We start from the raw sequence: 14,040 nt of genomic DNA, 5'->3' as shown, positions 1-14,040 counted from the left end.
CCCCCCCACCCCCCCCCCCCCCCACCCCCCCCCCCCCCCACCCCCCCCCCCCCCCACCCCCCCCCCCCCCCACCCCCCCCCCCCCCCACCCCCCCCCCCCCCCACCCCCCCCCCCCCCCACCCCCCCCCCCCCCCACCCCCCCCCCCCCCCACCCCCCCCCCCCCCCACCCCCCCCCCCCCCCACCCCCCCCCCCCCCCACCCCCCCCCCCCCCCACCCCCCCCCCCCCCCACCCCCCCCCCCCCCCACCCCCCCCCCCCCCCACCCCCCCCCCCCCCCACCCCCCCCCCCCCCCACCCCCCCCCCCCCCCACCCCCCCCCCCCCCCACCCCCCCCCCCCCCCACCCCCCCCCCCCCCCACCCCCCCCCCCCCCCACCCCCCCCCCCCCCCACCCCCCCCCCCCCCCACCCCCCCCCCCCCCCACCCCCCCCCCCCCCCACCCCCCCCCCCCCCCACCCCCCCCCCCCCCCACCCCCCCCCCCCCCCACCCCCCCCCCCCCCCACCCCCCCCCCCCCCCACCCCCCCCCCCCCCCACCCCCCCCCCCCCCCACCCCCCCCCCCCCCCACCCCCCCCCCCCCCCACCCCCCCCCCCCCCCACCCCCCCCCCCCCCCACCCCCCCCCCCCCCCACCCCCCCCCCCCCCCACCCCCCCCCCCCCCCACCCCCCCCCCCCCCCACCCCCCCCCCCCCCCACCCCCCCCCCCCCCCACCCCCCCCCCCCCCCACCCCCCCCCCCCCCCACCCCCCCCCCCCCCCACCCCCCCCCCCCCCCACCCCCCCCCCCCCCCACCCCCCCCCCCCCCCACCCCCCCCCCCCCCCACCCCCCCCCCCCCCCACCCCCCCCCCCCCCCACCCCCCCCCCCCCCCACCCCCCCCCCCCCCCACCCCCCCCCCCCCCCACCCCCCCCCCCCCCCACCCCCCCCCCCCCCCACCCCCCCCCCCCCCCACCCCCCCCCCCCCCCACCCCCCCCCCCCCCCACCCCCCCCCCCCCCCACCCCCCCCCCCCCCCACCCCCCCCCCCCCCCACCCCCCCCCCCCCCCACCCCCCCCCCCCCCCACCCCCCCCCCCCCCCACCCCCCCCCCCCCCCACCCCCCCCCCCCCCCACCCCCCCCCCCCCCCACCCCCCCCCCCCCCCACCCCCCCCCCCCCCCACCCCCCCCCCCCCCCACCCCCCCCCCCCCCCACCCCCCCCCCCCCCCACCCCCCCCCCCCCCCACCCCCCCCCCCCCCCACCCCCCCCCCCCCCCACCCCCCCCCCCCCCCACCCCCCCCCCCCCCCACCCCCCCCCCCCCCCACCCCCCCCCCCCCCCACCCCCCCCCCCCCCCACCCCCCCCCCCCCCCACCCCCCCCCCCCCCCACCCCCCCCCCCCCCCACCCCCCCCCCCCCCCACCCCCCCCCCCCCCCACCCCCCCCCCCCCCCACCCCCCCCCCCCCCCACCCCCCCCCCCCCCCACCCCCCCCAAGAAATTACTGTCCTTGACCAATGGCTGACAGCAAGACCTGTAAAATTGAAGCAGCCAAATCCTTTCCCACTAGTCATCTCTTCAGCCTGTTTCCCTTAAGTGTTTAAAAGTGGGGAACGAATTCATTTATAACGATAGCAACTCGTTACACACATGCTGGGTGGAATCACTCTCGGACACAACAGCACAAAACACTGAGGCTGAGGCCCTGCGCAACCAGGGGAATATCACCTTCTGAAAAGTTGCGTGCAAAGTTGCTTGCAAAGTTGCTTGCAACTTTTCAGAGGTTTTTTTTCCCCTGGCTGTGCAGGACCTCATCCTCAGCACTTTGTGCTGTTGTGTCCGAGAGTTATAATGTGGGACCCACTGAACAGAAGAAGAAAATAGCTGAAGCTGGATTTATGAGTCCCCCCTTTCTCTGTGCAGGAGATTCAAAGGTGCTGACAACCTTCTTGCCTTTCCCCCCCTCACAAATAAACACCCCAGGAGGGTGGGGCTGAGAGCCTCCAAGAAGCTGTGACTAGCCCAAGGTCACCCAGCTGGCGTGTGTGGGAGTGTACAGGCTAATCTGAACTCCCCAGATAAGCCTCCACAGCTCAGGTGGCAGAGCGGGGGATCAAACCCGGTTTCTCCAGATTAGATACACGAGCTCTTAGCCTCCTACGCCACTGCTGCTCCTCTCTTCCCTTGCCTGCAGACCACATCAGCCCTGCGGTGTGGCTGCTAAGGCTGCTCTGGTTGTGTGTTATTGTGTGTTGTGCACATCATTGCTTAGAATTTCTGCCAGTCATAGATGACAAGACAAAAGTTTCTATCGACAGACCTGGGAGAGACCAGAAAGAGAGCCAGTGTGGTGTCGTGGTTGAGAGTAGGTGCACTCTAATCTGGAGAACTGGGCTTGGTTCCCCGCTCTGCCACTTGATCCGTGGAGGCTTTTCTGGTGAACCAGATTAGCTTGTGCACTCCGACACATGCCAGCTGGGTGACTGGACTAGTCACAGTTCTTCAGAGCTCTCTCAGCCCCACCTACCTCACAGGGTGTTTGTTGTGGGGGGTGGGGAAGGGAAAGGAGATTGTAAGCCCCTTTGTGTCTCCTTACAGGAGAGAGGGGGAATATACATCCAAACTCTTCTTGTTCTTCTTGGTCTATACCCCCGAGTGGACCTACTTTCTTTTTCCTGTTGCCATCTACTTACCCTGTCCTGGCATCTGTGCTGATCATCTCCCTACACCCTGGAAAAAAGGAAAAGCTCCCTCTCTTTTGCCCGTAGAATTGTCTATCTTTAATTGTATCCTAATTTCTGCTTTAAAAGGGAGCAGCAGTGGCGTAGTGGCTAAGAGCAGGTGCACTCTGATCTAGAGGAACCGGGTTTGATTCCCAGCTCTGCTGCTTGAGTTGTGGAGGTTTATCTGGGGAATTCAGATTAGCCTGTGCACTCCCACACACGCCAGCTGGGTGACCTTGGGCTAGTCACAGCTTCTCGGAGCTCTCTCAGCCCCACCCACCCTAGAGGGTGTTTGCCATGGGAGTGGGGGAGCTGCTAGGACAAGTCTTTGAGTCTCCTACAGGAGAGAAAGGGGGAATATAAATCCAAACTATTCTTCTTCTTCTTCTAAAAGGAAGGGGAGAACATCCTGTCTTTCTATGAGAAGGAGCTGGCCAAATTTGATCACAATGATTTGTTTCCCCATCACAGTTTGGCTGTTCTAAATAACACAAAAGCTGTAAGGAAGCTGTCTAGAATGTTTTAATATGTAAGAAGATCAATGATGGCGATTGGAACCATATCTCCGTGGACTGTACACTATATATGTGAAAGACATTCCTTATACACACGTTTTGTCTTGAAACGGTGCCCAGCTGCATTCCTCTTAATGAAAAGGGACTTCAAAACGTTGGCACTTCTCCATTCTCTCAATTCATTTTTAGATCCCCAAGATGAGAATAAAATTGGCATCAGTAGTGGCACAGCAGTTTTGCCACCACCCCACGCCTGGACCCCAGTCAGCGATGAAGGTGATGATCATTGTTCGAAGTTCCCAGTCAGAACGCAGTGTGAATTCTTGAAGATGGAATTCATGGATGGGATGACGGAACTCGGGTAAGTACCTGACCGGAGCGTACGAAACTCGTCCGACCCTGAACTGCTGCCTGCGCAAGCTGAGTTAAAGCAGAATCTTCTGCTGGTGAACGTGGGGAAGATCGGCTTGCGTAAGTGGACACAGTCACCACAAATGCCATTGATTTCCTAATTAAGATTCCAGGCAGAGGTTTGCAGGGGGAGTTGGAACGTTGAAATCTTCCTGGATACCACACTAGGGACGCTGACAGTTCCCTCAACCTCCCTAAAGCCAGTGACTCTGCAGATGGGACCGTTCTTCCAAATCCTGTGTGCCCCCGCTCAGTTGAGTGTAGGGTCAGGTAGTAAATGGGCAACCCAAGAGGCTTCCCAGTGGCCTGAGGAGGTTTGTTAACTATCAGAAATTAATTAACTATCAGAAAACCAAAATCACGTTTTTTGCTAGATCCCGCAAAAAATATTTCTGGAAACTAAACAATGTTCTTCTTGAGCAAGTTTATTGTTTTAAATGCCTTGGCATCACCTTTTCACACAATCTTTCCTGGTCCTTGCACCAAAAGGCAGCACTCACTCTGTCCTCCCCTAGTATCTCTGGAATCCTTCGATTCTTTTATAGCAGAGGGCACTCATTTGTTCCGGCTGCATTAAGGATCTTCAATGCAAAGGTTGAATCCCAACTACTCCATGGGGTCCCTATCTGGATCCAAGCAGTGAACCAAGCTCTGAATGTCCCCCAATCCAAGTTTTTCCACCAAGTAACGGGAGTTCCAAGCTGCGTCCCTTACGCAGCCCTGTGTCTAGAACTGGGGCAAAACACTCTGGAACATAAAGCTTGGCTTAGAGCCTTTAGATTTTGGCTCCGCCTTCACTACCTGCCATCCGAATGCTCCCTTGTCTCGTTGACACTTCAGGACACGCAGGCTAACCCCTGGTTTTCTCTAATCGAGTGGACAGTCAGGAGGGAGCTGACTAAAGTTGGCTCCTCCCCCAGCCATGCCTCTGGACCACCCCTGCTGCACTGGCAGTGGGGGCGCAGGGGCACTGCCACAGCACCCTGTGCCACGTCCCACTGCTGGGGAGGGCAGTGGCAGCCGCTCATCGGCAGTTTCACCCCTCCACCAGGGCAAGGGGCAGCAGATTCACGCCCACCCCCCAGATGTGGCTGTCAAATGGAGAGAACAATATTCCATGCAGATCCGCTCCTAAGCGTTCTTCAGAATATTCTTTTTTAAAGCAGCGAACTTGGTGTGAGGCAGAAGTGAGCTTTGTGGTGCACAGAGACCAGTGGTGGGATCCAAAAATTTTAGTAACAGGTTCCCAAGGTGGTGGGATTCAAACTGTGGCGTAGCGCCAATGGGGATAAGGTATGACAGGGTTTTAAGCGGGGCATTCCTGGGTGGGGTTGTGGCATATGATCAGCAGCCACTCAAAATGTCCTTAAGCGGGAAACGAATGCACGCAGGCACAGGCTGCCACGCACGCCGGTGCACCTCCTGCTAGACGGCTTCAAGTTCTGTGCGCTACTGCTGAGAGGAGGGGCGTAACTAAGGCAGAAATCACGTGGCAAAATCACCCATTAGTAACCCCCTCTCGGCACACACAAATAATTAGTCACCTACTCTCGGGAACCTGCGAGAACCTGCTGGATCCCACCTCTGACAGACCATGTTTCAGTGTGGCTGTTGTTACACTCCTGTTGTGGTTATTTAAGCCTCTGTGAGTTCATAGGGAAGGTCCGTTAGAGTGTTTGAATTCAATAGTTAGATTGGAGTCCTGCAGCACCTTCAAGACCTGTTGCCTCTGTTTCTTTCCGCACAAGTCACCCAAAATATTTGCAAAATGTTTTCAATCCCCCGTTTGTCCACATTCACTCCCTCGAAATGCTTCCTGACCGCCATTTGGTGATTCTTCCAGGGTTTTTTTAAAAAATCCTTTTGAGATTTGGCGCTTAGTGCCTCATGTGGCGATTCCCCATAACTTGGGCACTCGAAGCTTCAAAGCTTTCACCCCTCGCCTCCCCCGAAACTTTAAAAATACTGATAAAAATAAACAGGCGAGACAACGGAGTGAGCTCAGAAAACGGCACCAAGGAGGAAGTCCGCCGAGTACAGACAGCCCCGGGAAACGGCTTAAAGAGATTGCACAGGAAGTCAAAACATTTCAAAAATGTTTTCTGCAAAAGAATCACTAAAATTGAGGATGCCTTGAAAACCTTTTCAGGCTGGAAATAAAACGTTTGGGGTAAAAACTATGTGGAGCTCCTCAGAGGATCTTTTTTTAATTTTCTGCCTCAAAGCACTTTATTTGGGTTGTGTGGAAAGGGCCACAAAGGTGCTACAGGACTGGATTCTTGCTCTTCTGTTGCAGGCCAAAGCAGCTGACTCCAGAAACGATCTGGAATTAAATAGTCACAAGATCCACAAAATTGAGGCTCTGTTCTCAAGAGCCGGCTAATGGAATACACAACGCTGCTCTTATTCCAGCGACCACGATTCGTATCACTTTCTGTTTTCTGCCCAAGCTGAAAGGCATATGATTTCACGATCAGGAGTACATAGTCACATTACCAAGGACAGGCCTTGAGATATTGGCTGGACCGTGTTGTGGTTTTTTCCCCCCCTGCTTTATTTTGTATTTTACTATGTGCCTCTGTAACCATATTCACTGTTCTGAACAAAAGAAACATCAGAGTCAAAAAAAAGAAGAGGGTACTTGGGGTTGTTTATTTTTACATTATTGTGGCAGTCGCCTCTGCTTTCTCCTGTTGGAAACAGTCTAGTTCAGGAGTCGGCAACCTTTACCACCCAAAGAGCCATTTGGACCTATTTTCCACAGCCCTGAAGATCTACCGAGCCGGAGAGGTGGCTCCACACGGAGCCGCCTCAAGTTCGGCCCCTGCACTCACCTTTCCTTCCAGCGCTGGGAAGTGGAGGCGCCGGGCAGAAGGGGGATGGTGGCTGTGTCCTGCCCAGTGCCGCCGCCTCTCGCGCTGCAGGAGGTAGTGGCGCCAGGCAGGGAAATCCCCTCTGCCCGACAGAGCAGGCATCCACCTGCTCCGTGGGGCAGAGGGGGGGATGGTGGCTGCTCTGGAGAGACACGCCCTTGCTACCCTCCGACCTCCATGGGTCGGAGGGCAGCATGGGCGTGTCCCTCCAGCTCTCCAGAGCAGCGCTGGAAGGAGAGGTGAGTGGAGGGGATCCGAAAAGCAGCACCCTCACGCACGGAGCTGCCTCCAGTTCGGCCCCTCCACTCACCCTTCCAGCGCTGCTCTGGAGGGCTGGAGGGACACACCCACACTACCCTCCAACCTCCAGGCAATGCGGAGCCACAGTATAAGGCTGAAAGAGCCGCATGCGGCTCTAGAGCCTCAGGTTGCAGACCCCTGGTCTAGTTCTTGGTAGCAGATGTAAATTGTGTTGTTCGAGGATCATTTGATAAACAGGTTGTTGTGGACTTTCCGGGCTGTGTGGCCGTGGTCTGGTAGATCTTGTTCCTAACGTTTCGCCTAAATTTGTGGCTGGCATCTTCAGAAGATGCGGATGAAATGTTAGGAACAAGATCTACCAGACCATGGCTACACAGCCCGGAAAGCCCACCACAACCAATTGAATCCGGCCGTGAAAGCCTTTGACAATACATTAGATAAACAGCCTCCTTGCCAAGTGAGTGGGTCAGACTGTATGGACCTATTCTGCTAATGATGGTTCTTTCAGGATAAAAAAATGGCTCGACCGGACCCAACTTAGCCTCATTGTCCCTCTTGTTAAAGCAACTGGTTGACCCTAAATACAGTTTTCAAAATGCTTTAAAAGCAACTTGGTGTAACATCTCACGTACATTTTTTTTGCCCCCTCCCCGAACCAAATACAGATGTGACAGCATAGAAAAACTGAAGGCCCAGCTTCCTAAAATGGAACAAGAACTAAAAGAGCCAGGAAGATTTAAGGATTTTTATCAGTTTACTTTCAACTTCGCAAAAAACCCAGGCCAGAAGGGTTTAGGTACGTATGCTTGGTTGCTGTCTTTTCCTGGTGCCGAAGGAAGCGAGCCACGCCACGCGATGCGTCACCGCAGGGCTGCTGTTGAGAGAGGAAATGCCCCCCTCGCCCTGCAATTGGTGATCAGCACCGCATCAGAACAGTAGCGGCAAACGTGTGAAACTGCTTGGTCCATCAGGGTCTACTCAGAGTAGCAGTGGCTCTCGAGGGTGGAGGTCTTTCACATCACCAACGACCTTATCTTTTCAACTGGAGATGCTGGGGATAGAACCCGGTACCTTCTGTGTGCAGAGCAGAAGCTTTTTCACTGATTGGCCTGATTCCTGATTCCTTTCAGGAAGCCGCTTTTTCCTGATTGGCCTGTCAAGCTCAGCGTTGTCTACTCTGACCAGCAGTGGCTCTCCATGGTCTCAGAAGGAGGCTCAATAATAATTTCCATTGTTTACTCCAGGGTTCTGCACCCTGTGGCTTTCCAGATGTTTCAGATTCGACTACAATTCCCATCAGCCGCGGTGGCAGGGGCCACGCAGTTCGTAAACTACGAACATCTGGAGAACCGCAGCTCGCAGACCCCTGGACTAGTCCTTTCAACTGGAAACACTGGGGTTTGAACCCGGGACGTTCTGCAAGCTAAGCAAAGGCTCTTCCCCTGAGCCGTGGCCCCTCCCTAACTGTCCTGGGCCCCTTCCACACACGCAAAATAATGCGTTTTCAAACCACTTTCATAACTGTTTGCAAGTGGATTTTGCCTTTCCGCACAGCTTCAAAGAGCACTAAAAGCAGTTTGAAAGTGCATTATTCTGCAAGTGCGGAATGAGCCCTGGATGAATGTTTCCTTTGCCCTCTTGAGGGGTCTGAGGAGCTACCAACAAGCTCTGCTTGTCCGGAAGCGCTCTCAAGTTTTCTATTTCCACCTTCCTTTGCCCGTGGAAAACTCATCCCCCAGACGTCACGCAGGTTCAAAAAGTCTCCTTCACTGCTGCACAAGGAACTACGGGGTGGGTAGAATTAGCTCCTGTGCACGGTGCAGAGCAGGGGTTGGCAGCCTTTCTGAGGACTTGGGATTCTGAGACAGCACGGTAAGCGCAGCGGCAAAATGGCCGCCACAAATGGGCTGCTTCAGGAGAGCCAGCGTGGCGTAGTGGTAAAGAGCAGGTGCACTCTGATCTGGAGAACCAGGTTTGTTTCCCCGCTCTGCCACTTGAGTTGTGGAGGCTTATCTGGTGAACTAGAAATGCTTTGTGCACTCCCAACACATGCCACCTGGGTAATGTTGGGCTAGTCACAGTTCTTTGGAGCTCTCTGAGCCCCACCCACCTCACAGGGTATTTGGTGGGGTGGGGGGTGGGGAGAGAAGGGAAAGGAGATTGTAAGCCCCCTTGAGTCTCCTTACAAGAGAGAAAGGGGGGGTATAAATCCAACTCTTCTTTTGTAAGCTCCAGTTCATTGCGCTTTCGGGATGGGTGGCTTAAACATGCAGGCGTTGTCGCATGCAGTCATCATTAACACACGTGTTGTGTTGCAGATTTAGAAATGGCCATCGCCTACTGGAATTTAGTACTTCACGGAAGATTTAAATTCCTAGACTTGTGGAACAAATTTTTATTGGTAAGTTGGCTGCAGAGGGCGAGGGACTGGCCACGTGTGCTCACCTGAACATTCGGAGAAACTTCCTAATAGTGAGAGCTCCTTGGCAATGGATGAGGGGGGTCATGCGGGGGGGGGGGTCACAGGTTGTTTCCTTTGCTGTGGATATTCATGCAGCAACTGGACCGCTAGAGTGTTGTGTGTTTTCCGGGTTGTATGGCTGTGTTCCAGTAGCATTTTCTTCTGACGTTTCGCCTGCCTCCGTGGCTGGCATCTTCAAAGGGACTGGACCACTGTCTGAGTTTTTGGACATTTTGTGCTGAGCAGACATTGGTCCACAGGGCTTATAAAGCTCCTCCCACTCTCGGGTGCAGTGATTTTGTCTTTGGTGGTGGCCTCTCCTCTGGGCCTGTGGAAGACTTGGAGCTTACAGCTCCCTTCTGATGGCAACAGTGTTTTTTTTCCCTCCTGCAGGAACATCATAAAAGATCTATACCGAAGGACACTTGGAACCTTCTTCTAGACTTCAGTACGATGATAGCAGATGATATGTCGAATTATGATGAGGAAGGTAAACGCTGCTGCCTATACCTGTTTAATATCTAGAATGCCTTTGTTCATATTTGTTCCTTATATAAAGCAGTGGTGCGACCGCACTTGGAGTACTGTGTTCAGTTCTGGTCGCCACATCTCAAAAAGGATATCAAAGAGATAGAAAAAGTGCACAGAAGGGCAACGAGGATGATTGAGGGACTGGAGCACCTTCCTTATGAGGAGAGGCTGCAGCATTTGGGACTCTTTAGTTTGGAGAGGAGGCGTCTGAGGGGGGATATGATTGAAGTCTATAAAATTATGCATGTTGACAGAGAGAAAATTTTCTCTCTTTCTCACAATACTAGAACCAGGGGGCATTCATTGAAAATGGCGGGGGGGACGAATTAGGACCAATAAAAGGAAACACTTCTTCACGCAACGTGTGATTGGTGTTTGGAATATGCTGCCAGAGGAGGTGGTGGTGGCCACTAACCTGGATAGCTTTAAAAGGGGCTTGGACAGATTTATGGAGGAGAAGTCGATCTATGGCTACCAATCTTGATCCTCCTTGATCTGAGATTGCAAATGCCTTAGCAGACCAGGTGCTCAGCAGCAGCAGAAGGCCCTTGCTTTCACATCCTGCCTGTGAGCTCCCCAAGGCACCTGGTGGGCCACTGCGAGTAGCAGAGTGCCGGACTAGATGGACTCTGGTCTGATCCAGCAGGCTAGTTCTTAGGTTCTTATATTCCCCCCACACGGCACCCTAGTCCTTCACCGCACAAATTTTTCTTCCTTGGAATTCCCCTGAAGTACTCCCCTGGCCTCTTCATGGTCCCACTGACTGCCAAATTTTTGTTAGCCCTGTGAGAGGCTTTTGTTTTAATAGCAAGGAGCAGGGCAGACAGACAAAAAGGACGGGTTGGCTATCTCCTGGCGAACCAGGCTGGCCTTTATGCCAGACGCTGGGCTTCAGCCAGAGGAACTTCTCTTCTGAAACGGTTCTGTGTGCTCCAGCTCCGCTTAAAGGAGCTAATAATCTTGTGTGTTAAAAAGGAATATAAAACCATCACTTAATCCCAAGTACAATTCCCCCAAGTTGCTAGCTTGAGGAGGAGGAGGAGGGGTTTGGGTTTATACCCTGCCTTTCTCTCCTTTAAGGAGACTCAAAGCTGCTTACAAACCCCTCTTCCCTTCCTCTCCTCACAACGGACACCATGTGAGGTAGGTGGGGGTGAAAGAGTTCAGAGAGGTCACCCAGCAGGAATGTAGGAGTGGGAAAACACACCTTCTGTCCCCCTTTGTTTGTGGGCATCAGTGTTAGTTAGGCTTTAACAGTTCATTGCTTTCTGCCTTTATTGGTGTATGTTTTGAGCTTGTAGACCAGTGATGGCGAACCTTTTCGAGACCGAGTGCCCAAACTGCAACCCGAAACCCGCTCATTTATCGCAAAGTGCCAACCCGGCAATTTAACCCGAATACTGAGGTTTTAGTTTAGAAAAAACGGTTGGCTCCGAGGCACGCGTTACTCAGGAGTAAGCTTAGTGAAGCAACCGTGCAATGCTTCAAATGGGTGAATCACGATCCTAGGAGGGTTTACTCAGAAGCAAGTCCCATTGCCAGCAACTGAGCTTACTCCCAGGTAAAGGATCATGCCCAGGCCAGCCTAGATGTGTGTGTGTGTGTGGGGTGGGGGGGTGATTTTCCACCCCCCTCACACGTGATGAACTCTGTGCGCGAGTGCCCACAGAGAGGGCTCTGAGTGCCATCTCTGGCACCTGTGCCATAGGTTCGCCACCACTGTTGTAGACCATTTGTATCAGCCTCTCTTGCAGGGCTGTGGCGAGGCTTTCCGAGAGGCGTCCATGAAACCCCCAGGGTGCACAACGTGCTTTTCCTAATGCTCCCACTTCGGCAAGCGAGTTTCCAGTCCTCGATCATCTGTCTTCCCTTCTCCTCCTTTTCAGGGGCATGGCCGGTTCTTATTGACGACTTTGTGGAATTTGCACGCCCTCAAATCGCTGGAATAAAAAGCACGACAGTGTAGCACCCAACGAACCTTCTCCGATGTACATAGCCTTGTACAAATAAAAAAAAATGATGAGGAAAAATGGCACAGTCAATTTCTGCCGGCTGGACTGAACAGACCTGAAGACCCATCTTCCAGAGGCGAAAACTGAGGGCGGAGACCTATCTTTTAAGGATCTACTTTGGACCATATCGGACTGTGGCTGCCTCGGGCTTCTCTCCTAGCTTGAGTCGGCCTAGCTTATTTAAAAAAACTCCAGTAGTGTGGAATTTTTTTTTTTTTAAACGGAGCACTCTCATCGTTCCCATAAACCTTAAAACGTGTCAGGTGGTCATTCTTTTGAGATTTCCGGTTACGTGTAAAAGCACATCCGTCTTCACCCAACCGTGGCATAAGAATCCCACAGATCAGTATCTCGTCCCGGTTTGTTTGGGGTTTTTTTTTGCTTTATTCTGTTGTCGGGTTCTTCCCCCCCCCCCCTTTATTATTTCAGAACAGCTCTTCTGAAATATCGTTCTTCTGGGCTAGCCGCAAAGACTCGGCTGATGGAGAACGCCCTTCCGAGAGCGACGCGGCTGAGGACGTCGGCTTCTTCGGGCCACGTTGTCGGAACGAACGGCTGCCGGGTTTTCCTTTCCCTTGGCGCAGATGTCAAAATGCTTTAACAGAAGCCTAGGTTCTTCTGCCCCCCCCCCCTTCCCGTTCTGGGCTAAATTCAGCTGATAACTGGTGGCAAATTGTTGAGGGTCGATGGCATGTATACATTGGGAACAATAACAGTGCGCCCCTGTTTTAATAGTATAGTCCAACACTGGGTGCCTAATGTTAAAAGATGACTCGCCCTTTGGTTGCCCTGGTTTCCTGTTTCTGCCTCTTATTGTTGATCCTTTCCCCATTTTCTTTTTTTGCGGGTCCCCTCAGCTGCCAGCATCCCAGCCGCCTTGGCTCTTTATAATACCAGACGAGCACTATGTAAAGGAGCGTGGCTGGAACTGGGGTTCCCTGGGCCATTGAGCTCATCACGAGCTGCATGGGGCTAGTGACGTCCCCCAAAGCCGCTGGGGATACCTTGGCCTGCTTGCAATCTACTTGGGTAGAGCAGTGCCCTGGGGCAGAGGTGGCCAGCTTCCTCAGGGAGCCGGGGCAGTTTCCCCCTCTCATTTGTCCTCCAGTTCTTGGGGCTAATTGGTACCTCCTCCTTCGTTGACCTAAATCCACTGCCTGCCCAACCACCCCCCCACCCCCGGTATATTGCCTCAAAGTAGGCAGAGCAACAGAAATGTTATTTGTAACATCTAGTGGAGGCGGCGGTTGCCAAATGAGGACTCTCCAGTTTTGTCCAGAACGTGGATCCTAAATTGCCAACAACCGGCTTGTAGTAAAATTTCGTATCATTGTAAAGCTCTTCTCTTTGTTCAGACCATCTCTCTCTCTCCCCCACCCCGCTTTAAGTTCTACTGAAATGTGAAAACTTGAATACAGTACTGAATGTGTAATCTTCGTTACACATCGTAAAAGTCTCCGTTAGAGCCAATGAAAGGTTTCAGTAGTTGGAATTACGATGGCCACGATTCGAATCTCTTCCGCGTGAGCCACATCGTATAAACCTCGTCAATGTGAGCGGTACTGCCGTCGTGGATAATGCCATTTATCAGTGACAGACGACGTCGACAAACTGCAGATTGCTGTGGTTGCCAAATGGGAGGCATCATATCGCCCTGACTCAGATCTCCCAGGGAGCTCTAGTGCGTAGGGGGATTCTTGGGAACAGGAGGGGCTTCTCCGGTCACGTCAGCATTGGCAGCACACATCAAAGATAGAGTGAATAAGCTGCTAAGCTGATGGGAGCCTCCTGGGAGGGGAGCCTCCTGAGGGCTGGGACCGGAAGGGGTCCTGCTTTCTGGTCCGTGCAAGTGCCAGGCTCTATCAAGCACAATCCAGCCGAATGGGCGGAGCACTTTGAAGTCCAGTTTATTTCAGCGGGGGGTAGTTAAGAATGTACCTGGCTCATTAGTTGAACTCTTTGGAACTTTCCTATGTGGGCTGTAGCCTAACTTTGGCTCGATCTCTGTTTCTGGCTCGGGATGCAGAGATGGCTAATTCTTGGGGTTTCTGAGCCTGAAGAAATGGAGCTCAGCCTGCCGTCGGGCCTGACATGGATTGCTTCTTCCCTTTTCAGCATTATCACGAGTAGCATTATGTCGACACCAAGATGAATGTTAAATCAATTCTGGCTTTCCATCAAAAGTTGAAAGTATAGTTGGGAGTTAGTTTGCAAATCCGGGTCAGATCTATCCGTAGTGTTCTCCATTGTACACTGGAAAAGGGGGTGGGGGGAGA

General features: G+C 54.4%; 1 protein-coding gene across 1 annotated transcript; it reads left to right on the top strand.

The window, feature by feature from the left end:
* Window positions 1–3,225: 3,225 nt before the first annotated feature.
* Window positions 3,226–13,733, top strand: DCUN1D1 (defective in cullin neddylation 1 domain containing 1). Its single transcript, XM_048506253.1, has 5 exons — window positions 3,226–3,576; window positions 7,426–7,556; window positions 9,079–9,161; window positions 9,615–9,711; window positions 11,639–13,733. The coding sequence occupies exons 1-5, from the start codon at window positions 3,242–3,244 to the stop codon at window positions 11,716–11,718; spliced, it is 726 nt and encodes a 241-aa protein (XP_048362210.1). The 5' UTR covers window positions 3,226–3,241; the 3' UTR covers window positions 11,719–13,733.
* Window positions 13,734–14,040: the final 307 nt, after the last annotated feature.

Source organism: Sphaerodactylus townsendi, linkage group LG08 (genome assembly GCF_021028975.2).
Source record: "Sphaerodactylus townsendi isolate TG3544 linkage group LG08, MPM_Stown_v2.3, whole genome shotgun sequence".
Classification (NCBI taxonomy): domain Eukaryota; kingdom Metazoa; phylum Chordata; class Lepidosauria; order Squamata; family Sphaerodactylidae; genus Sphaerodactylus; species Sphaerodactylus townsendi.
The sequence above is the reverse complement of the archived record's forward strand: the minus strand, read 5'-3'. Positions and strand labels throughout refer to the sequence as shown.

What these genes read in the sequence shown, in the direction of transcription:
- DCUN1D1 (XM_048506253.1), top strand. Translation starts at nt 3,242, where the DNA reads ATGATGGCGATTGGAACCATATCTCCGTGGACTGTACACTATATATGT. An exon ending in CCCAGGCCAGAAGGGTTTAG is followed by an intron (nt 7,557 to 9,078) that starts GTACGTATGCTT and finishes GTTGTGTTGCAG; the next exon opens with ATTTAGAAATGGCCATCGCC. An exon ending in GTCGAATTATGATGAGGAAG is followed by an intron (nt 9,712 to 11,638) that starts GTAAACGCTGCT and finishes CCTCCTTTTCAG; the next exon opens with GGGCATGGCCGGTTCTTATT.